The sequence below is a fragment of the Grampus griseus genome (assembly GCF_964374135.1).
Source record: "Grampus griseus genome assembly, chromosome: 17".
NCBI classification, from domain to species: Eukaryota; Metazoa; Chordata; class Mammalia; order Artiodactyla; family Delphinidae; genus Grampus; species Grampus griseus.
Genome location: NC_139011.1, coordinates 41,329,704 through 41,353,885, shown reverse-complemented (window position 1 = coordinate 41,353,885; position 24,182 = coordinate 41,329,704). Strand labels below are relative to the sequence as shown.

Here is a 24,182-nt window from a genome sequence, read left to right as displayed (position 1 = left end):
TTGGATGTTGGGATTAACATTTAATGAAATATTTGTATCCTTAGTCACTATGACTTTAGGTCCATCATAAGTTTGTGTTGTTTGTGTCTGCGATTCTGATTTTAGCCTCTCTGAACTGTCCATCCTCACTGGAAAACTTCCAAAGGAAAAAATCATAGGCTTTAAAAGAGTTCACAAGGTTTTTACTGAGATAATTTTAAGTACGTTCTATCAGCTCCTACTTTAAAGCAAAGGAAATAACTGGGGAGAAGTATGAAATGCTGGTATCTCTGTTTGTGATCACAAGTCGACCTATTTAAGTTTGTAAATCACTGCAGTGAATTTCATGAGATTGCTTGGTGCCTAAAGTGAACAGAAACTTCTGACATGTTTGCCCATAAGAGAGATGTTGAGGCCTATTTAGTTGTGGAGAAAGTGACTCATTAGGAAATGTCCTAGGAGTACTGAACATATAAATATGAGAGGAATAGAACATCAGAAGGTGTCAAAGTATAGAATAGGTGATTTAGAAATGACTCATTAAGGTGTGGGAACTCCCAAGCATTTCTGTAAAGGCTCTCTGTGATGCCTCCGTTTGATAGGGGAGATATTGTAATGGCAGACTTCTTACCATGTGCACACATGACCCATGTGGGTTAATTACCAGCTTTAGGTGGATCTTAAGTTTTGCTGTCAAACTGGATTTAAACCCCACTGGTGTACTAGCCAGATCAGAGAAGGAATTTAAACCCATCCTTCTCGGCTGTAGGAACTTACAGGCCATGAGAGTATTGGGAGAACTTTACTTCCTATGAATTGTTGCTGCGTTCTTTTGAGAACAAGGAAGTAGCAACTCAGCTGATAGGTGGTTTGCTGGGTGAGCAAGCTGTGCTGAACTGGCATGGGCAGTTGCCTCTGTATAGTAAACCACCTAAAGAATACTTTGAACTGTGCCCACATAATTTTTGAGGTTATGAGGTAAGTTGGGCAGTACTACAAGTCTGTCTGAACTCCAAAGAAATAATACCTCAAGTGTCAATAGGCCAGTTGTCTTCTGGGGGTAATAGGTCAGACTGCCTAGCATTAATCATGCAGCCTGACGTTTTGCTTGAATCTGCAGCAGCAAGATGGAACTTATTGATGACAACACAGTAGTCAGGGCACGAGGTTTGCCATGGCAGTCTTCGGATCAAGATATTGCAAGATTCTTCAAAGGACTCAATATTGCCAAGTTGGTTTTCCTTAATCTCTATTTTATTTAACAATCCCAAAGGGATAATAGATTTTCTGTCATTTTCTCCTCACTGTTCGTTTTTTTTCCTATTGCTTTCTGTTCTGTTAATTTCAAAGGGGAGGTGCAGCACTTTGTCTGAATGCCCAGGGTCGAAGGAACGGAGAAGCTCTGGTTAGGTTTGTGAGTGAGGAGCACAGAGACCTAGCACTCCAGAGGCACAAACATCACATGGGGACCCGGTACATTGAGGTATGTGCTCACAACCTGACATGTGACACCCTGACCACCCTGGCATCTTGAATGAGTGTTCACATCAGAAGGCTCAGAAACTGTATTTAATTTCCCTTTCTTTTCTTAGGTTTACAAAGCAACAGGTGAAGATTTTCTTAAAATTGCTGGCGGTGAGTACCTTTTATATAATGTGGCTATAATAAGAAGAATCTAAAATTTTACTTATATAGCAAAGGTAGATAAATAGGGTCATGAATGGTAGATAAATAGGGTCATTTTATTCCCAATGAAACATAAAAGTTGACTTTTTTTTTTTTAATAGGAGGAAGAAATATCCAGTAGTGTCAGTGTAATGTGTAACGCTTGCCCTAAGGCTTGAGTCAACCAACTGTAGTTAAATAGCCATTAAAAATAGTGCTATACAAAGGTCAAAGGGTCATATAAAGTCATGTACAAAGGGAAAGAGTAGTTCATGAAAGAAATTAAATGGTCTGAAAACTACTTTCAAACGGCCATATCAGAATATCTGGAATTGTTGCATATCTGCTTCTAGTTTTTCTCTTAACTTCCTTTACTCATCAGTGGCCGGGAACATGGTAGCATTCTGGCTTCTAGTACTTTCGAATATATGGTGTTTGTAGTAATACGGTCAGAAAGAAGTGGGAACAGATAAAGTCATTATCTAATTATTGAGTGATTCATAACTTTAAAACCTAAAAATAACAGATGCATAAAAAATGTTAGCTGTGGTTTGTCCAACAGATGTTTTTCTATATGTGCACCTACTCTGTAAGTTCCTATTTTTCTGCTCATATTGTTTTAACTTCCTTTCTCCTTTTAGTATATTATGAATATCTTCTTATGCTACTCAAGTTTCTTAAATGTTAAATGCTGTACAGTATTATATGTACCATAATTTTTTTAAAAAACAATCCTATTGGGCATTTAGAGCTTACCTCCATTTCACTCTATGTTGCAGTGAATATTTTTGTATCTCTGTATGTGCCACTCATTAGGATAAATCTCTAAAAATAGGATAGCTAATTCAGAGAATGTGGGTGGACCTTTTAAGGGGCTTTTGACACCTATTGCCGAAATATACTAAGGTGATTTCCCCTTAAATACATAGAACATTTATATCCCTTCATTATATAGTCCTGTTAAAAATCTTTGCAACTGTAAAACTTGTAGTAACAATATGCTGTTTATACAATGTGCTGGTATATTTCTTGCACTTTTTTCTTGAGATAAACCAAGGCTTCCCAATTCAGAGCTTCAAGGTTAATAGTGTTTCCATTGTTTGATATTGGTTGGGGATAAAGTATATTTGGAGGTGCTGTGGTCCTGAGGTTCCATGGCAGATAACATTGCAGATGGCAAAGTTAACGTCCACATCAGTGCCTGGGATTTCATGGTATATGCGCAGTACGATAAGAATTTGTGCTTAGGGAAAATGTTACTAGTAAAGGATGTGTGTTTGAGTATTTGCTGCAGCACTGTACAAAGTGCTTTATGTCTGGCAGAGTGTTGATAAATGTTGAAACTGGCTGCTAAGTATATTCATTATTCTCTCTACTCGAGTATGTTTGGACCTTTCTTAATAAAAAGTAATCAGGAAAATAATACCAAAAATCACTAAAGAGCTTTCTATGTAATAACTTATTCTCATAATTTATGAGGTAGGTAATTTTACTCCCATTTTACAGATGAGGAAACTGAGATACAGAGGTTAAACTTGGCTGAGGTCATAGCTTGGTAAATGGTAAAGCCACAGTTGCACCCAGACATTTCTAGTTCCAGGGCCTGTGCCCTTAACCACCATGACTCGTTGCCTCTCCTTGAGAAGAATATGGTGGTTGGTCCATGATGTAACTGTATGGCTACCTTCCTATATGAACAGGGGTATTTTATGAAAATGGTAGGGGGAAAGTTTTAAATTTATGGGAAGAGGATTCTGATTCCTGGGATGTTATTAATTCATATGGGAGTGTGGGACTTATGAATTAAAGACATTGCCAAAAATTTTACTTTTTTAAATTTGGTAAAGTTGATGTCTTAACCACTCCTCCCTGTGCTTCCTGATATTTGTGTTCCCTAGGTACATCCAATGAGGTCGCCCAGTTTCTCTCCAAGGAAAACCAAGTCATTGTCCGCATGCGGGGGCTCCCGTTCACGGCCACAGCTGATGAAGTGGTGGCCTTCTTTGGACAGCATTGCCCCATCACTGGGGGGAAGGAAGGCATCCTCTTTGTTACGTACCCAGATGGTAGGCCAACAGGGGACGCTTTTGTCCTCTTTGCTTGTGAGGAATATGCACAGAACGCATTGAGGAAGCATAAGGACTTGTTGGGTAAAAGATACATTGAACTCTTCAGGAGCACAGCAGCTGAAGTTCAGCAGGTTGGTTTTTAAGAGCATGTTGGTGGCTTTGCGTTATTTCTGTTCTTTCTTTTTTTAAAAATTAATTTATTCTTTAATTGAAGTATAGTTGATTTACAATGTTTCAGGTATACAGCAATGATTCAGTTATACACACATATATATATTCTTTTTCAGATTCTTTTCCATTATAAGTTATTACAAGATATTGAATATAGTTCCTATTCTTTATTTCTGAAAATAATACATTATTCATTGTGTTAAAATAAAACTTGGAAATTACAGAAAGTATAAATGCATGAAAAATATCTATTCTGTAACCAAATGATAGCCACTGTTATGTTAATATACACACAAAAAAATACTGTGTTTTTATATAACTGGAATATTGCTGTAGATATACTTTTGTATTCGGTTTCAAAAGTTTACTCATGTCTGAAAATTTTAATCTTTAGGTTAATACTGTGTTTCACAGGGGCATATAATTATTAATTCTATTGTACATTTGGGTTGGGTTTTTTTCTATCAGAAGAAATTTCTAGGTAAACATGCTTATCTGTCAATTTCTTCTTTTTTTAATTAATTGATTTTTATTTTTGGCTGCGTTGGTCTTCGTTGCTGTGCGCGGGCTTTCTCTAGTTCCGGCGAGTGGGGGCTACTCTTCATTGCAGTGCGCGGGGCCTCTCATTGGAGTGGATTTTCTTATTGCGGAGCACGGGCTCTAGGTGCGCAGACTTCATTAGTTGTGGCTCGCGGGCTCTAGAGAGCAGGCTCAGTAGTTGTGGTGCACGGGCTTAGTTGCTCCGCGGCATGTGGCATCTTCCCAGACCAGGGATCAAACCGTGTCCCCTGCATTAGCAGGCGGATTCTTAACCACTACGCCACCAGGGAAGTCCCTATCTGTCAATTTCTCATTGATTTCTTTAGAACTGGATCTAGGGTGTGAGCTTTTAAGGCTTTACTGTCTTGCCAAATTTATTTCCCAAAAGACTTGATCAGTTCCATATTGCTGGTGACAGTGCAAATTGTCCTTTTGTCCTGTTACTACCTTTCAGAATTCAGCGCTGTTTTTGAGGCACAGATGGGACAGTCAGCTCCTGAAAACACACTAAGATCCAAGCATAAAACCATCTGTAGGGTCTCAAGCCTTTCAGCTATTCTTCTTGACTTACCAGCTGAACATTTCTCTTCAAGGGTCAGTTAGTATTACCTTTGCACCTGAGATCCTATAGACTGTTTCACATGGCTCTTCAACTTATTTTACTTGGCTCCATGGTAGAACATAGTCATTTCAATGATTCCTTTGGTCTTTTTTGCAAGCAGTTCAGACACTGACTCTTATTTCTTTTTCTTTTCTTTTTTTTTTTGGCTGCGTCGGGCCTTCATTGCGGCTTGCGGGATCTTCGTTGTGGCTCGCCGGTTCTTCGTTGCAGTGCTTAGGCTTCTCTGTAGTTGTGGCTTGCAGGTTTTCTCTCTCTAGTTATGGCGTGCAGGCTCCAGAGTGTGTGGGCTCTGAATTTTGTGGCACACGGGCTCAGTAGTTGCGGCGCACAAGCTTAGTTGCCCTGCGGCATGTGGGATCTTAGTTCCCTGACCAGGGATCGAACCCATGTCTCCTGCATTGGAAGGCGGATTCTTTACCACTGGACCACCAGGGAAGTCCCTGTACTGGTATTCTTGAACCCTAAGCTATGAGCATTCTTGTAGTTTAAACAATTCTGTACTTTGTTGAAAATGAGTATCATAAATTCTGAATCTCTAAAGTATGCTGAGCATGCTTTAGACTTCAAACACCCCAAACTAAAGGGGAAAAATGAGATTTTTATTTTAGATCTTTAATTCGAAGAACAGTTTCATGGAAATCATGCCCTAGAATCATACAGAGCCTTGGCTACTGTACCTTAATTGGTTTGGTTGTAGAGTATGCTTTCTCTGTTTGACTCAGCCATAGGTGGTTTTGAGCGTGGGTGAACTTTCGCTTTCCAGCCTCCCATCTCTAATAATTTATTTAATAAGTGTTGAAGTAGTCATAGACTTTGCACTGTCTTCTTTTCATTAATAATAATCACTTCATTCAATAACGTTTTACTGATCTCCTATTTGGCAGGCACTGTAGGTGCTAGACCATTTCCTGTCCCAAGTTTGTTTATAACATTTATTTTCTATTCGTGTTCTCCCCCCTAATGTTTGTACTGTGTCTGAATTGTTCGCATAGTTTCTTAAAGTCTCGCTTTCTCTTTGGCTGTGTTGTGTTTACGCTTTGATTGTTGTCACCTCTTATTCAGATAGCAACTGGACAGGCTGTGAGTGAGGAAATTAGGGCAATTTGGGGGGAGTTCATTGATTGTCTTATATTTTTAGTTATGAGCTGATAAAGGCTGCAGTGGTAAATGGTTCAGAAATCCTGGGGATGCCACACACGGCATTTGCACGAGGACCTCCTCGTATTATCAACTAGTAGGCACATTCTAAACTAAGACAAAAGTAGACAACAACCTTGTAACGTGAGTTTTGCCTGGGAGCAGTTCTTTCTCCAAAATGTACCTGACCTGGCATCCATTCTCAAGATAGCAGGATTCCATGAATTTAAAAGGTAGTCAAGGGACTTCCCCGGCTGTCCAGTGGTTAAGACTCCGCCTTCCAGTGCAGGGAGGCACGGGTTGGGGAATTAAGATCCCACATGCTGTGCAGTGTGGCCAAAAAATTTAAAAATATATATATATACACACATATATATATATATATATATATATTCAAGATCCGCTGTTTTGCCACTGTCTCAAATTCACATGATTATTTTTATTTTCACTAATTGATTTTTTTCAGGTTTACATTACCCAGCCATTCTGCCTTCTGCTTTGTACATCATTATAAATGTGACATATTTTAATATAATACAGTCACTGTTTGACTGTCGTTACTTTGCTGGGTCATTTTCTGTATATTTCTTGGGTTTGGAGGTGGAATGTGAAGACAATATTGAGAGAAACACTAGTGAAATGAAATCTAATAGGTTGTACATAAGTCCACATTTTAACAGTATGTCCCGATTCTTATAAAAGCAACAGATTGTCTTAAGGCAGATAGTGAGACATTTGTCCAGGTGGATAAGTCCTTAATCTAAGTGCATTGTGTTGTGTGTGGTGTATACCTCAGCAGGCATCTCACAAAAGTTGGTATCATGCTTTCCCAGCTGAAAAGCATGAACAACTTTCTCCACGAGTGCTTCTCAAATTTTAACATGCTTGTGGATCACCTGGGGATCTTGTTAAACTGCAGATTCATATAGACTAGGTCAGGGTGGAGCTGAGATTATGCATTTCTAGCAGTTCTCCAGGGATGTCAGCACTGGTCTGCAGACAACATTGGAGTAGCAGGGCTCTAAACCACTTCTATTTTGCTTTGAGTACAGGTGCTGAATCGATTCTCCTCGGCCCCTCTCATTCCACTTCCAACCCCTCCCATTATTCCAGTACTACCTCAGCAATTTGTGCCCCCTACAAACATTAGAGACTGTATACGCCTTCGAGGTCTTCCCTATGCAGCCACAATTGAGGATATCCTGGACTTTCTGGGGGAATTTTCCACCGATATTCGGACTCATGGGGTCCACATGGTATTGAATCACCAGGTAAGAAAGTCACTTACTGGAAAACTGATTTGCTTATTCTTATTAAATACACCCTTCCAATAAAAAGGTAACAAATGTTCATCAGTTGTATAGTAAGTCTTAAAGGAAAGATTTAACTATAAATGCAAGGGGTCTTTAAGATGAACTCGGGAAAGAATGCTATCATTGGTATGGTAATTCAAATTCAGCTCTGATTCCATCATCACATATATACATCGAATTATCAATAGCATCGGGTAGGAGACAAATACATTACCAGTCTAATACAACATTTTACTGTTGCAGTTACTGAAGTCTGCAGCTCTGCTGCTGTAGTGTGAAAGCAATCATAGACAGTATATAAACCAATGAGCATGTCTGTGCTCCCAAGTATTTTGTATCCATAGACTGTTTAGAAATGACTTATTTTATTTCACATATATATAGTAGATACCAAATTACATTCAGTAGAGTACAAACTCCAAAATAACTTGTACCTATACCACCTAGAACACTGTGTGATCTTAAAAGGCGCTCAGATGTGTTAGTGAATTAATTGTTGAGAATCCTCTATCAAAATCTGATCAGCTTCTTATAGTATGCAATATATATTCTAAGCATATTAAAAGTAGTTCCTGGCTTGGTGTCTCTCATTTTTTAAATAAAATTAATTATATTAGTTGCTGGGCAATTTGCCAGTATTTTGTGCCATCATAAGCAGGACAGAACTTTAAAAACCCATAAAGCACGTAGTTCTAATTAAAATGTTGGAACTCTTTATTAAAAGCGAAGTTGTATCAATTTTTGAAAATAAGATGTTTTCTGTGCATCGTAGTCTGAATATAGGTTTGTATTAAAAACACCAATTTTTTCTAAACTGCTAGTTTCCCACTTTCTCTTTTCATGTGATGATTTGGTCACATTCATAACCATAATCCTGTCTCACTGGAAAGTGCATGCCACTGGGTACAAGGAATCAGAAAACATTGAGCCTCTGTTTGGTGTTCCACACCAGCACATGCTCATTCTAACTCTCACGTCAGTATGAAGCTTTGCAGCATTTTATCTGACTAGGAGTCCTCTCGGCATGCTTCACTGATGGGATTCGTTTTGGATAAAATTCCCCGCAGTTCAGCATCACCAGGGAATTGTTTGGGTTCTCTCTGAGTCACCACTTCTAATAACCTAGGGGCTACTATTACTCTATGATTAACAACAGTAGACAGATTTGCCTCTCATTGACCCTGGGACCTGTTTGACTACACTTGGGAGAAATGCTTCTTTGATGATGGACAAGCTCTTAGCTGCCTCGAAGATGTTAGTTTTCCATCTTGGACTGGGTTTCCCTGGTGTCCTTAACTTCCCTGGTATGGTAACTCTTATGGTAACTTGCATGGTAATAATTTGCAATAACTAGTCCCTTAGAGACTTTAAAGAAATCCATAAAATAAAAAAGGAGTCTTATAAGCTGGTTGTGCCTTTTTTCTCTCCCATAAAATGTCTATGCTAAAGAAAACTAAGGCATTCTGGTTCTGTGGAGCAGACATCTACCAGCTTTGTTTTAAATAGGATTTTTAGCAAGCTATTAGTAACAGAGGAAATGTCTATAAACATCTGTCGGCCAAGGTTTAAAACAGAGATGCAAGGGAAGAGGTGAGAGAAGGGCTCCCAAGCAATGCTGATGATAACAGCTCTCACCACCCTTCACTGTGCTTTGCAACTCCCAATTCCTCTCCTCCTTCCCTACCACAAGCCACATTCCAATCTAGGCTTCAGGGAGAAGGGGAAGAGATGTTGCAGGTCAGTGAGAGACAGACTTGAAAGACAAAAGAGAGCAGTGGTTTGTTCAGTTTCATGTAGGAGGATGCATAAAGCTCTAATACTGGTTCTGTTACTAGCTTTTCTCAATTGAGTAAGATTTAATCGGACTTTTCAGAAAGGAAAAACCCAGTATACAAGCCTCTGCTTTGAAACTGCAGTCACAAGGAGACGTTTTCAAAGTCCATGAATCTAATTCTAATCGATAAAAATCAAAAAGGATCACATTCAGCTATGAGCTCTCAAAACTATTTCTTCAAGGTTTTGTGGGCAATTCTGTTGATTAGGTGATGAAACATAAGTCTGATTTCAGTAGATCATTACTGTCACCCAGATGTTATGGCTAAAATGTCTGTACTATGGGTGATTGTCACTGTGCATGTTTTGTAAGCAACCACTTCCTTGTTGAAGGAGACAGTCTCCTTTTGTTTTTATTCTTCCCCCACGTGCTCAGGGACGCCCATCAGGAGATGCCTTTATCCAGATGAAGTCTGCGGACAGAGCATTTATGGCTGCACAGAAGTGTCATAAAAAAACCATGAAGGACAGATATGTTGAAGTCTTTCAGTGTTCAGCTGAGGAGATGAACTTTGTGTTAATGGGGGGCACTTTAAATCGAAATGGCTTATCCCCACCGCCATGTAAGTTACCATGTAAGTTTTTCTTGGGTCTTGGCGCTATTCTACGCTATATGCTGGTAGGTGCTTAAGCTGCTTTCATAACTTTCTGTGCCCCTGGTTCTTTCTAAGGCAGGTGAGGTGGTTACATAAGTCTTTCCCATCTGAAATCGGTAGTATCTGGTAATCATTTAAGACCTTGGTTGTGGACACCCATAATTAGAGATTCTACAAATACCTCCTTTCAAATTATATTCTTGCTTTTCCAGTGATAAGCACTTGATTTCTGAAGCTTAGTGTGCTCAAGATAAGCACTGACTCTGGGAGACAACCTGGCTATGTAGATATTTTAATACGTAATAAATATTACATATTAAATACATAACATTTAAAGGTAAAATAAGTATGGACAGATCCTTTTTTTTTTCCTGCAACACATTAAGCTTTTTTGTTTTGTGTTTTTTAAAGAAGGGCGAGTTGATGCCCATTTTGCATTTTTAATTTTTTTGAGCAGTATTTTGGGGGAAGGATAACCTGAAGAGCATCCCTCTTGCTCTCCAGGATATCTGGAATGAGCAAGTTAGTAAAAAAAAAAAAAAAACAAAAAACAAATGCGTAAATAAATTAGCCAAAGTTACCATTGGATCGCAGGATCAGTGCTTAATATCAAGCCATGCTGTTGCTCATTGGCACCTGGGTGCACGCCATCTGGAATCCTGTTTGAGAGGAATAAGCCCTTTAGTCGGGAGACCAAGTTCTGGTTTGTGACTAAGGAACATTTGGGGATCTGATGTTTAAAACTTGAATTTTCTGACCAAGTTTTCACTTTTGAGTAAGACATACCTTGTTAGGAAGCATGCTGGGTATGTTTAAAGAAAGTAGCACTTGGAATACAGTCCAAAGATAACCGAGAGAGTAAACTGGATTACGTGCTTGATTCCAATAAAGTGGGGAGCGTTAAGACATCATTTTCTAGTAAAGAGGGATCTACACCAATAAACCTATTTGATAAAGTAGTATTCCTAGGACATTCAGTAGGGCTTAATCCTTTATTTGCCTTGGAATGCCTAACTGCTAATGTTCCATTTATCTGCTGCTTGCTATTGGTGGATATCTAAGAGTTGATCATTAATGAGTATCAAGTTTTAAAAATTCATGATTGGGCTTAAGTGGATATCTTAATGTAATCTTAGTTGGAGGTTTCCTGTCCATAAACCACTGATAATATCAGTAACTTTTACAATTTCCCGTACTGATAATCTGTCAAGCATTATGAGATAAGGGAATTTCTCCATCATGTATAACCCAAATTCTTTTGCTGTGATATCCTTTCACTCCTCTCTTCCTGGTGGAAAAGTCGTCATTACAGACTTCGTAAGATTTTTACTTCTTCCCTTTTCCCCCTCACAAGCCCTAAAATAGTAATAATTTCCCTGGCAGTCCAGTGGTTAAGACTCTGCACTTCCACTGCAGGGGCCACGGTTTCAGTCCCTCTTTGGGGAAGTAAGATCCCGCATGCTGCTCAACGCGCGGCCAAAAAAAAAAAAAATTTTTTTTTTAATCTAAATGCATTTTTACATAAAATATATTTCCATATCTTTTAATACTTTCTAAAAATTTTATTTAAAATTTGGCCATTTGTCAATTTAGTGGAAGAGTTCACTCATTAAAAAATCAGAATTCTAATTTATGCATGCTAATATGCTTGTTCTACTGGACTTTTTTTTTTCCTGCCAACTCGCTTTAGGTGACAATCTCTTTATGACTTAGGTGCCTCGGTTTGTTCTGTTTGTCCTTTTTGTGGACTCTTTTAGGCCAGGGATCATAATTTTTAAATTATCTACATTAGGTATCTACCATGTAGCAATTTTTGATGGGTATGAAGGGGGTACCAAAAAATTGAATATGAAATCAATATGTTGGTCTTGGGTTTTTTTTTGTTTGTTTGTCTGTTTTTTTTGGCCGTGCCGCACAGCTTCCAGGACCTCAGTTCCCTGACAGGCGTTGAACCTGGGCCATAGCAGTGAAAGCCCTGGAATCCTAACCACCAGGCCACCAGGGAATTCCCAGGTCTTGGGTTTATGTACCCATATTCAGCTGACTCACTCATCTCCATAGACATATAGAAGCTCGTAAGAAGAGCAAAAGACAGTAGAGATTTTCCTGTGAAAATTATCCAGTGGGCTTCAGCTATTTGCAACATATATTAGGTGGTTCTAGGTTTGAAAATTAAAGTCAGGAATTCCAAATTCAGTCAACCTCTCAGTTATCTCTTCTGTTGGGTGCAGATGGCTTGAAGAGTTGTGTTCATCCTACACATTAAAGCTAGTGACCAGCAAGTGGTCTGACTTAAGTGAGTTACTGGGCCTTGAAGATGTTGCATAACCAGAAGACAAAGGAATTCCATCCTTTCTACTTTCTATTTAATCTGAAACAACTGACTCTCAGGAAGACTTGCACATATATTTCTTCAGGGTTATCTCCCAGATTGGATTTTTTTATTTTTTAGACTGGTCTGAAGATGTAGATTAGCGTCAAAAACCCATCTTCCGGGTTGCCTTGAAGTGTACATGATCCAGAGTTAATCTACTCCTTTTAGGTCAGTTTACTCTGGCACAGTCTATGCTTTGGCATAATACATGGTCCTGGTGAATAGTGTTTTGTCATAACTGTCTTCATGTTGTCCTATAGAGTAGGTAACAATATGGACTAGCAGCCTAGTGCTCAGAGGGGGAAAACACCCAGCTTTTGGTTTGAAGTTACACTAAATGTCAGTCTGTCCCATGTTTCTTTCCTCAAAGAGTTACTTTGTGGTACTTAGGAGTGGGGGAAAAAGAATCATGTGTCATGAAATGGTTGCGAAGACTTGAAAGTCCACTTGATACTGGTTTTTCCAAATTTCAGAATAAGAACCATTGTTTAGGTTGACGGAGTGTGTGAGATTTGAGATTGCTTCTAGGTGTTATCTACATAACCAAAAGGAAGATGCTTGGGATGGTATACAGAACTGGTCTCTTTCTTTCGAATGTATATATGGAACAGCGACCTTGTAGCTTTAGTGCTAGCAGATGTGTCAACTACTACAAATATATCTCAAGGTCTCTCTCTTTGCTTATTTAGGCCTGTCTCCTCCCTCCTACACATTTCCAGCTCCCGCAGCAGTTATTCCTCCTGAAGCTGCCATTTATCAGCCCTCTGTGCTCTTGAATCCACGAGCACTGCAGCCCTCCACAGCATACTACCCAGCAGGCACCCAGCTCTTCATGAACTACACAGCGTACTATCCCAGGTAAGGCTCTGATGGAAGTGGAAATGAGGGACAGAAACAAAGGACTCCTTTAATAGCCGCTGCCTGAGTTCACAAAAGAATGTTGTCTGCCACGTTGAAGGTTAGCATGACCGGCAACGGTTTCTGGTCATATCTCTGACCAAGAAGGTTGTTTCAAGACAAACCAAAGTGTTTATTTTTTAACCATCTATTGACAGCATGATATTTTAGGTTACGTGTGTATACAACTTTCCATTTTTCCTTCTATTTTAGGGTTGTTAGTGAGTAGCACAGTAATCATTCTAACAGGGTGGCAGTATCATGTGAATGAATTACAAAACGGGAAAATCCATGATGATGACAATTATATTTTTAAGTACCATGAATTCATGTCAACCCAAAATAAATAAAAACTGTTGTTTTAAATTTTATAGGGCTTGTATTCTTTCCTCTCTAAATCTTTACTAACAAGTCCAGAATGAGCAGTACTTTATTAGAATCAACATATTTTAAATCTGATTATTTTTAGTTATCCTCAATTTCTTGGAGGCAACAGGATATAATGGAGAGAAATTTGTCAGTCTGGAAATGGGGAGACCCGAGTTTTGGTCTCATCTGTTCTTCTACCTGAGGCAATTCACTTGACCTTTCTGGTTGTTACAAAATGATGAGATCAGCCACGCTTTTGGAGTCCCTCCCAGGTCTGATTGCCTGTGATTCTAACTTGTATATATAATAACCTCTCGTTCTCAATTTTCTTTTCAAAAAAAAAAAATTTTTTTTTTTAAAGTCTTTGTTTGGACTTCCCTGGCGGTCCATTGATTAGGACTCCGCACCTCCACTGGAGGGGGCCCAGGTTCGATCCCTGGTTGGGGAAGATCCCACATGCTGCAAAGCCAAAAAAAAAAGTCTTTGTTTAGCTACTAACCAGTTCACTTTATTAAAATAAAATTTTACTTTGGCACAAGCAATATTGCTCAAAAACTTTTTAAAGTATACCAGGCCTTGTTTTTTCCTTCTCAAGCTATTTAAAATAAATGTTTTGAGTACATCCACCAATGTGTATGTGAGGTTTTTGATAAGTGGCCTGGAACTTACCTATCTGATCTCTGTGTGGTTTTTTTTGTTGTTTATTTGTTTTTTTGGCCTTGCTTCGTGACTTGCAGGATCTTACTTCCCCGACCAGGGATCGAACCCAGGCTCCCTGCAGTGGAGGTGCAAGGTCCTAACCACTGGACCGCCAGGGGATTCCCTGTCACACTGTATTTTTTATTCTCTCTCCATCTGCAGTTTCCCAATAGTGAGCAAGAACTTTGGAATCTTGGTAGCAGTGAAGCTGGTAGCCACTATTATTAAATTTGTTTAATTTTTTTAGAAATTTTAAAAACATTCATTAATGCTATTGAAAATATTCTTCTTGTTTGTTTTGTTTTGTTTTTTGAAAATGTTCTTTATTCTCCTGGGGAAGAAGAATAGGGAGAAAGCCATGATAATCATCAGCTGGCCATCTTTTGAAAGCTTGAAAAAGGTCTCAGAAGCATGAGTAATTGTTAACTGCTCATGGTTGAGTACTGTCAGACACCCAGCCCAATCCCAATCTGTCACCTTCTCTAGACCCTGTGACAGTCACTTGCTGGTAGTGGCTCTGGTTATAAGAAAGATCTCTGTCTTCTTGTCTGACACCATCAGAATGTCAGGAGTGGAATGCGTTATGCCACTGGATGCCTGGTGCAATTTCTTGTGCCTATAATACACTTGCAAAGTATCCAATTCCACCATTGCCTTGCTATCTGGACACTGTTAAAAGAAGGAATCTCTTAGAAAGAGTTTTCCATCATAGTGAGATGGGAACTTGAGTCTTGAATTGAAGCCCCAAAGGCAAGCGGAACTGACATTTATGGCTTAATAGCTCCTGTAATTTTGGGCCCCTGCTTATATGTTAATTTTTTTCTACTAGTGGTTTTTTTTTTTTTCTACTAGTGGTTTTAAAGTTTGTAATGTCCTCATTATTAAGTCTAAGAGGATAGACGTAGTGAGTAAAAGTAGACTCCCATTCTACACAACACCAAGTCCAAAAGTAACCACTGCTATCAGTTTGATAACATACACGTATCTGTGTGCTTGTAAATAATGTGGCGCACTAACATACTGCCCACTGTTTTGTTTTGTCTGTTTGTTTGTTTTAACTTGCCAGTATGTCATTGACTTCTTCCCTAAGGAATATCTGTATATTTATCTCACTCTTGTAACTTCCATATGATATCCCAAGAATGAAAATATATCATAATTTAACAATTCCTTTATTTTTATAGACATTTAATTTTATTTTTCTGTTAAACTCGTATTGATCTTTAAATACTTCTATTTCTGTAGAACAGTTTCACAGGAGTGGGATTTTTAAATCAAAAGTCATGTATGTTATATTTAAATTAATATTTCCAAATAACTCCTAGTATGGTTCACTTTCAATTCACATTTCCCTAATTCTAGTGAAATTACTGACACAAAGTGTTCAAACATGGGGATGTGCTGTTAACCATACTTAAAATCTGTAATAATTTAAAAAGCAAATTCCAAAAACGATAAAATATTTTACAGTTTTGGGAGAAAGCCATTAATTTCTAACATCACATGACTGTAAGGCATTTGAGGCTCTGTGATGTAAATGTTTAAGTATATTTTGGCCTATTCTCTGATACGTAGGAAAGTGTGAGATAGCATACTTAGGCTAAAACAAGATATTAAATCAGAAGCTCTGGAGTTTGTCTCTTTTTAAATAAAAAAAAAAAAAATTCCCTCCATTTTTTTTTTTATATTTCATTGAAGTATATTGATTTACAGTATTGTGTTAATTTCTGCTGTACAGCAAAGTGATTCAGTTATATATTCTTTTCCATTATGGTTTATTACACAATATTGTCCCTCCACTTTTTTTTTTTAATTTTTAAAAAATTTTTATTGGGCTTCCCTGGTGGCGCAGTGGTTGAGAGTCCGCCTGCTGATGCAGGGGACACGGGTTCGTGCCCCGGTCTGGGAAGATCCCGCGTGATGCGGAGTGGCTGGGCCCGTGAGCCATGGCCGCTAAGCCTGTGCTTCTGGAGCCTGTGCTCCGCAACGGGAGAGGCCACAGCAGTGAGAGTCCAGAGTACCGCAAAAAAAAAAAAAAAAAAAAAAAAAATTATTGGAGTATAGTTGATTTAAAATGTGTTATCCACTTTTTAAATGAAATATGTCCGTTTGACTTCAGATTATGCAACATGTTCATTACTTTAAAACATCAATATGCTAACATTTTGCAGACTTTTAAAAGTATGCCCCTCAAAAAAAGTAACTGGTTTTACTGTTTTTAACTTTGAATTTATCTGGGCAAACTATAATTTAGTACCTCTGTGTGTGACATACTGGGAATATTAGGTTTAATAAAATATGGACCCTTTCTGGTGTAGAGTAGCTGACAGAGTTCATCCCTGTGCAAGGTCAGTGACTTCAAAGGGCTCCTTCAGCTAGCAGGCATTTGTTCTTATTTTATTTCCTCTAACTTGGTATATTTGGAGATAGAACCTATGATGGGTATTTCATCATAATGATTTGGATTACTTGAGGAACATTTAAGGAGAAAACAGTGAACCAGTGAATTGCTTTCTTTTTGTTTATTGTTAAATGAGTTTTTAGCAGTTTAAATGTGTGGCTGTAATGACAGCATCTTGAAGAGCAAGTGAAATTAAAGCAAGTGGTTCTATTTTCTGATTATGAACATTGGTTTTTCCTTTCACCTCTTGGAAGAAGATTTCGGTTACCCAGTATCCCAGAGCTTAGCCCAGGGTACAAAAGAATGAGAAGGGACTATCTGTTCATGCCCACCCTGCTTATTACTCAGAACTCTGTTTTCACACCTTGTCTCTCCCATTACATAAAGTCCTACCTTTTGTTCTGACCTCTCATTTTTCTTAGAAAAGAATATTCTCTTTTGCATCAAAGCTGTAGCACACGTAAGAAACATGCTGAGTCTTCAAAGAAATGTCGTGTGATTTAAAGAAAGATGGATTAACATAAATGTCTTTTATATGTTATAAATAATAACATATCACCTTGAACCAAAAGAGAGGGCAAGGGATGTTTGACATTTTTAATGATTGATGCTTTATTTGCATACCCATGAGAAAGGTTTGGGAGGTGTGGGAGGGGACTTTTATTTTTTCAGATAACCATTATTTGTACAATCATTCTTTCTACCCAAGCAATGAATACGTATATTTAGTAATATTGAGGCATGCTGCAATGCTTGGTTTGTTGTGTGGTGTTCTTGTATTCTATTCTGAAATTCTTTGCACCTGAGCCAAAAAGAATACCAAGCCTCTGAGAGATGCATGCATTTCCTATTTTGAACACTTGGCTTTCTTATTCCAGTTTCCTTTTGTTATTGAGATAAATATAGGTTCACAAGGTTGTAACAAACAGTACAGAGGCATCCCATATACACTTTAACTAGTTTCTCGCAGTGGTAACATTTGACAACCAAATGTAAAGTTAAACTTACTTTCTAATTTACTCATTGAAAGCTTTCTTTTTTTTAGTATATATTTTATTTATTTATTTTTGGCTGCATCAGATCTTAGTTGCAGAATGCAGGGTCTTCCTTGATGCATGTGGGATCTTTCGTTGCAGGACAGGCTCCAGAGCACATGGGCTCTGTAGTTTGTGGCATGCAGGCTCTCTCTTTGAGGCGCGGGAGCCCAGTAGTTGTGGCACGCGGGCTTAGCTGCCCCGCCGCATGTGGGATCTTAGTTCCCTGACCAGGGATCGAACTTGCATCCCCTGCATTGAAAGGTGGATTCTTTACCACTGGACCACCAGGGAAGTCCCAAAAGCTTTCTGATAGGACTAAGAAAAAGAAAGAATTCTTGTTTTAAAAAAATTCTTTTTATAACTTAAACATTTAGTGCCACAAATGCAAACTGGAACTCAGCATGCAGTGAAATTATACTAGAACATTGTAACAATGCAATATTAACGCAGTATCAGGCAATGTTGTTATAACGGAGAAGGACCAGATAATTTTTATTGGTGGGAACAACTCTTTTTTTTTTTTTAGTTTGAATGACATGGCTAAATGATGTAAGCAGGAACTGCTGTGGGCAATTCAGTCTATACTATCAGTCCCTGAGAATTCAGTGTAGTTTCATGGAATAGTCATTTGTTAGTCTAAAGACCTTATTCATATGATGAGCGGTTCAGGGAATTTAAAATATGCTTAAAATTCTTTTCAGCGTTGTAGAAAATTATCAAGTGCAGTGAACTTAAAGGAAAAAAATTTTCATTACCCAAAACACTTGATTGATTTCAATGTGTAAGTTTTTTTTCCCTATGGATTTTTTTTCTTACAAAATGGGGATGGTATTATACATGTTATTTTCAAGCATAACTTTAAAAGAATCTATTACAGAAATTTTCAAACTAACATAATTTGGGAGAATATCTATTACCCAATTTCAACAATATCAATATTTCCCGATCTTGTATCATCTGTTTCCATGCGTACCCTGCTATACCCTTACCCGCAGAACATTTTAAAGCACAAAAACCTAGAGATCATTTCTTTCACTTGCTGCTATTTATGTGCCCAATATATCTTTAAATTAAGCACCTTATTCTTAAGCATTAATGACTTTAGTTAAAGCAGAACTTAACTAAAACACGTGTCAATGTTGATAAACCTATTTTGCCTCCATTGCCCTATTTAAGCATTTCCTTGGTATATCTTTAAGACATTACCTTGAAGTAGGCTAAAAGGAAAAATTGACATTTGTCTATGAATTTTATCTAATAATATAGAGTAATGACTTTTGATTTTCTTTACTGTGTGTTATGTGGTCTTTTAAGCCGCCTTTTTTTTCTTTTTCTTTTGGCTGCTTTGGGTCTTTGTTTCTGCACAGGGGCTACTCTTTGTTGTGGTGTGCGGGCTCCTCATTGCGGTGTCTTCTCTTGTGGAGCTTGGGCTCTAGACTCACGGGCTTCAGTAGTTGTGGCTTGCTGGCTCTAGAGTGTGGGCTCAGTAGTTGTGGTTCACAGGCTCTAAAGCGCAGGCTCATTAGTTGTGGCGCATGGGCTTAGTTGCTCCGTGGCATGTGGGATCTTCCCGGACCAGGGCTGGAAGCCGTGTCCCCTGCATTGGCAGGCAGATTCTTAACCACTGTGCCACCAGGGAAGTCCCTAACCTGCCTTTTTTTAAACCAAAAGCAAAATGGCTTTATTAGCAAACATTTTCCATTTAAGTTCAAAATAATCAAATCATAATAACCACGAAGCTAGAATGGGATTGCTTCTGGAGAGGGTCTGATCTAGAGGGGGAGGGGTGTGATGGAGTCATACTGCTGGCTCTGTATTTGTACCTTTCAATGTTGTATGCTATTCCTATTCCAAAACAAGACAAAAGCTCATTTAAAAAACAGAACGCCAAAATAGTTTACAAAATAATAACTTCTGTAAATGTGCCTCTCTGGAAATTGTTGTCTTCTGTTACTTCTGTTACAAATGTCCACGGTTAACAGTGTGTTTTGCTTCCTTCTTCATCTAGATTTTTCATCAAAATATTACTTTTAAAAATGTCACTGTTTTCTAAGCATGTAAGAAGATCAGTTGTTATCATTTTATACTTTAAATCAAGCAAAAAGATTACTTATAAAATAATTTCTACTTGTGAGGGCAATTCTTGTTTTGAGTAAACAGTCTGTAACTTTACTATGTATTTGGAGCATATTATGATAACTGTAGTAGGGGGGTTTTTTGTTTGGTTTTGGTAATCTTTGACATAATTAGGGTAAGTTAAGTTTAGTTACCAAACTATTTTGGCAGTACCTAAATTTGCTTACAGTTTCAGTGAAATAGATTCTTAGAAGATTTCTTTATTCCTTCCAGAGTGTTTTTATATTTGTTGGTTACTTAAACTTTCTCCAAGGGGTAGATGCACATGCACAGAGCAGCTTGTACAGCCTTTAGGAAGAGCTAACAGACATTGAGAATCCAGATGTGATCATCCGTCCTTCTGCCTCAGTTTTAAACTCAAAAAGAATGTTGAAAAGTCATCCTTCTTGAGATTGTTCATTTCAGATGAACAAGTTAGTTCAGAAATTTCCTACGTGAAAAGTGACTCCATCTTTTGCACTTGCTAGGATTAAAACATTGTTTCTCCAGTCACTTTCCAAAAATATATGGTCTTTGTAACACTAGGGGTGTTAATAACCTTAATACAAAGGCTCAGTGCAGTAATTTTGCAAGAAGTAGAAACCAGATTTCTTTTTGCAAGACTTCTCGGCATGTTTTCTATGTAACTGTGTTTTATGTGTTTTAATTTTCTATGTTTTTTATGTGTTTTTTTAATTAATGTGTTTTAGTTTTCTATGTTAATGTCCTCTCATCCAGAGGAGAGAATATAGTCTTCTATTCTTTTCCCTTAACCTCTTTTTCTAATAGGACAGATAATGCTTTGATTCTCTCTCCTCTAGAGAAATATGGTAGGTCCTCAAAATATGAATATTATCGTGCTGTGACTACTTCTATTTTGGAATGCTACCTGATAACATCAGTGTTATCAATGTTTAGTAATTTGTAATTATTAGATGAAAGGGTGTTATGAGAATTATTTCCGATAGAGTATATATTGTGTTGTTAGACACCCTGGCCTTCAGTATTTTCATATCTTTCCCTGCTCTACAAAGAATTTTCTATGAGTTATTAGGATACATAGAATATTATAAAATTAGATCATGTAAATTAGGATTTGAAAAAATATAAGATAGGAAGAAATATTTGATAGTCTGACAACAGAATCTTAGGCAATTAAATTAATATTGGCATAACAATCATAGGCTCTGAGCAGGAGGAAACTTGAATTACAAAACTCATAATTTCAAAGGAAAGAAAGTCATTAATTCTCAGGGAAATATAGTTTTTCTCTACATTGGGTTTGAAAGTTTTTACCCAAATACGTAGAGAGAACATGGAGTACTGCCATGGAGGAAATCTTCACCAACTTTATAATGTAGTCACTGGTGTGTTTCATTCAGTAGTTTCTTTTTCTTTTTTTTTTTATAATATTTTTTTTATTTTTGGCTGCATTGGGTCTTCGTTGCTGCACGCAGGCTTTATCTAGCCGTTACTCTTCGTTGCTGTGCGTGGGCTTCTCATTGCAGTGGCTTCTCTTTGTTGCAGAGCACGGGCTCTAGGCGTGCAGGCTTCAGTAGTTGTGGTGTGTGGGCTCAGTAGTTGTGGCACACGGGCTTAGTTGCTCTGCAGCATGTGGGATCTTCCCGAACCAGGGATCAAACCCGTGTCCCCTGCAATGGCAGGCGGATTCTTAACCACTGTGCCACCAGGGAAGTCCTCAGTAATTTCTTAATGCAATCTCAGTGTGACTTGCTGAATGAATGTCAGCAGTAATTTCTTCATAACTGTGATGCTCTAGCAGTTTTCTGAATATAAACCTTTGGGGAGACCCCTCTTGTGCTATTTACTTTTTCCCTTCATTTCCTCTCATCTCCCTTCAGTTCTTTGCCCATTCAGGCAACTCCAACAGGGTTTCTTACCCAGCTCAAGTGCAGTCTCCTTGTTAGTTTATGTGATGCGGTACAGTCCCTCCATGCACTGTAGGACCTCGGAGTTCAGGGTTACATTGACTCACTCATTTGGCCCCTAACCCGTTGGGTTCCTTTGTAGTTTTATCAATTTTTGATCCTCTGTAGCTTTTGAGTAGCAGTTACATTATTGTTACCATGTACACCTGAGACTGATAAATACTGACACTTGAGAATCTGAAACCTAAGTAAAGATAAAATGGAGGTAAAAACCCAAAACAATGACTTAAAATGAATGTTAGGATGCGCTACTGGCATAGTCTTGTTTTGATGGACAGCTCTCTTTTTGCCGTTATTTAGGGTGTGGTTAAAAAATTCCTTATCTTTCTCTAAACCACCGCCACAAAGCAGATGCACATAATTTTTACGTTATCCTTATTCTGTGGCGATGGCATAATCCATTTATTCTGTGGTGATGGCCTAATCCATTTATACTTTATACTTTGAAGCTATTCTTTTGTTTAAAATTGTTTCCTTTATAACATACAGCACTCCCTACCATTCCTTAAATTGCATGGGATTTGAAAAAGGCTAAGATTTTCTGATAACTGAGTAACTTTCCATGGAAAGCATTAAATATCTCAAACATTGACGGTAAATTGTACTTAACTGAATTGGATTAGTTGAAAAGTTAATTTATTTACTTATTTTTTTTAATAAATAAATTTATTTATTTTTTGCTGCATTGTGTCTTCGTTGCTGCACACGGGCTTTCTCTAGTTGCGGTGAGCAGGGGCTACTCTTTGTTGCTGTGTGCGAGCTTCTCATTGCGGTGGCTTCTCTTGTTGTGGAGCACGGGCTCTAGGCATGTGGGCTTCAGTAGTTGTGGTGTGTGGGCTCAGTAGCTGTAGCTCCTGGGCTGTAGAGCACAGGCTCAGTAGTTGTGGTGCATGGGCTTAGTTGCTCCGCAGCATGTGGGATCTTCCTGGACCAGGGCTCGAACCCATGTCCTCTGCATTGACAGGAGGATTCCTAACCACTGCACCACCAGGGAAGTCCTAAAAACAGCTTTATTAAGGTAGTTTACATATCATAAAATTAACCTATTTTAAGTATACAATTCAGTGGTTTTTAGTGTATTTACAGAATTGCGCAGCTAATTTTAGAACAATTGTGTAAACTAATTTTTAGATAATGTAACAATCTAATTTTAGAGTAACCCATTACCCCCAAAGGAAACCTGGTGTCCATTAGTAGAAACTCCCATTCACTTCCTTTCTACCCACTTTACTTGCCCCTCCCCCATCCCTAAATAACTATCAATCTATTTTCTGTTTCTATGGATTTGCTTGTTCAGCTATTTCATATAAATGGAATCATACCATATGTGGTCTTCTGTGACTGGCTTTTTTTTTTTGGTGGCATTGGGTCTTCATTGCTACATGCGGGCTTTCTCTAGTTGTAGCGAGCGGGGGCCACTCTTTGTTGGGGAGCGCAGGCTTCTCATTGCGGTGGTTTCTCTTTTTGCAGAGCACAGGCTGTAGGCGCACGGGCTTCAGTAGTTGTGGCACGCAGGCCCAGTAGTTGTGGCTCGCGGGCTTTAGAGCGCAGGCTCAGTAGTTATGATGCACGGGCTTAGTTGCTCCGCGGCATGTGGGATCTTCCCGGACCAGCGCTCAAACCCGTGTCCTCTGCATTGGCAGGAGGATCCTTAACCACGGCACCACCAGGGAAGTCTGACATGTGAACTCTTAGTTGCAGCATGTGGGATCTAGTTCCCTGACCAGGGATTGAACCTGGACCCCCTGCATTGGGAGAGCAGAGTTTTAGCCACTGGACCACCAGGGAAGTCCCTGCACATTTTTAAATTGAGTTATTTTTCTTACTGTTTTTTAGTTGTAACATTTCTGTATATATTCTAGGTAGGAGAGCTTATATGACTTACAAATATTTTCTCCCCGTCTGTGGGTTGTCTTTTCATTTTCTTGATGGAGTCCTTTAAAGCACAAAAGTTTTAAGTTTTGATGCAGTCCAGCTTATCTATTTCTTCTTTTCTCACTTATACTTTTGTTGTCAGATATAATGCAAGGTCATGAAAATGTATTACTACATATTCTTTTTTTTTATTTTTTTATTTTTTTGCGGTACGCGGGCCTCTCACTGTTGTGGCCTCTCCCGTTGCGGAGCACAGGCTCCAGACGCACAGGCTCAGCGGCCATGGGTCACGGGCCTAGCCGCTTCGTGGCACGTGGGATTTTCCCAGACTGGGGCACGAACCCGTGTCCCCCGCATCGGCAGGCGGACTCTCAACCACTGCGCCACCAGGGAAGCCCACTACATATTCTTTTAAGAGTTGTGTAGTGTTAGCTCTTACACTTAGGTATATTATCATTTTGAATTAATTTTTTATATGGAGTGAGGTAGAGGTCTAAATTCATCCTTTTGCATGTGGATATTTCATTGTTCCAGCAACATT

The 24,182-nt window shown here is 38.6% G+C and overlaps 1 protein-coding gene across 5 annotated transcripts in view; it reads left to right on the top strand.

Moving 5' to 3' along the window:
* ESRP1 (epithelial splicing regulatory protein 1) overlaps positions 1–24,182 on the top strand; it is a gene marked incomplete at both ends in the record, with an annotated part of 55,540 nt that overhangs the window by 17,022 nt on the left and 14,336 nt on the right. For 2 of the 5 annotated variants that reach the window (XM_082674712.1, XM_082674711.1), the window contains 7 exons: positions 1,100–1,210; positions 1,330–1,462; positions 1,572–1,614; positions 3,543–3,844; positions 7,236–7,454; positions 9,706–9,892; positions 12,989–13,157. In XM_082674712.1, coding sequence (XP_082530838.1) covers positions 1,100–1,210; positions 1,330–1,462; positions 1,572–1,614; positions 3,543–3,844; positions 7,236–7,454; positions 9,706–9,892; positions 12,989–13,157 — 1,164 coding nt within the window. Of the gene's footprint in view, positions 1–1,099; positions 1,211–1,329; positions 1,463–1,571; positions 1,615–3,542; positions 3,845–7,235; positions 7,455–9,705; positions 9,905–12,988; positions 13,158–14,600; positions 14,654–24,182 lie in introns of all 5 variants that reach the window. The other 3 variants (XM_082674708.1, XM_082674710.1, XM_082674709.1) reach the window with 3 other exon arrangements.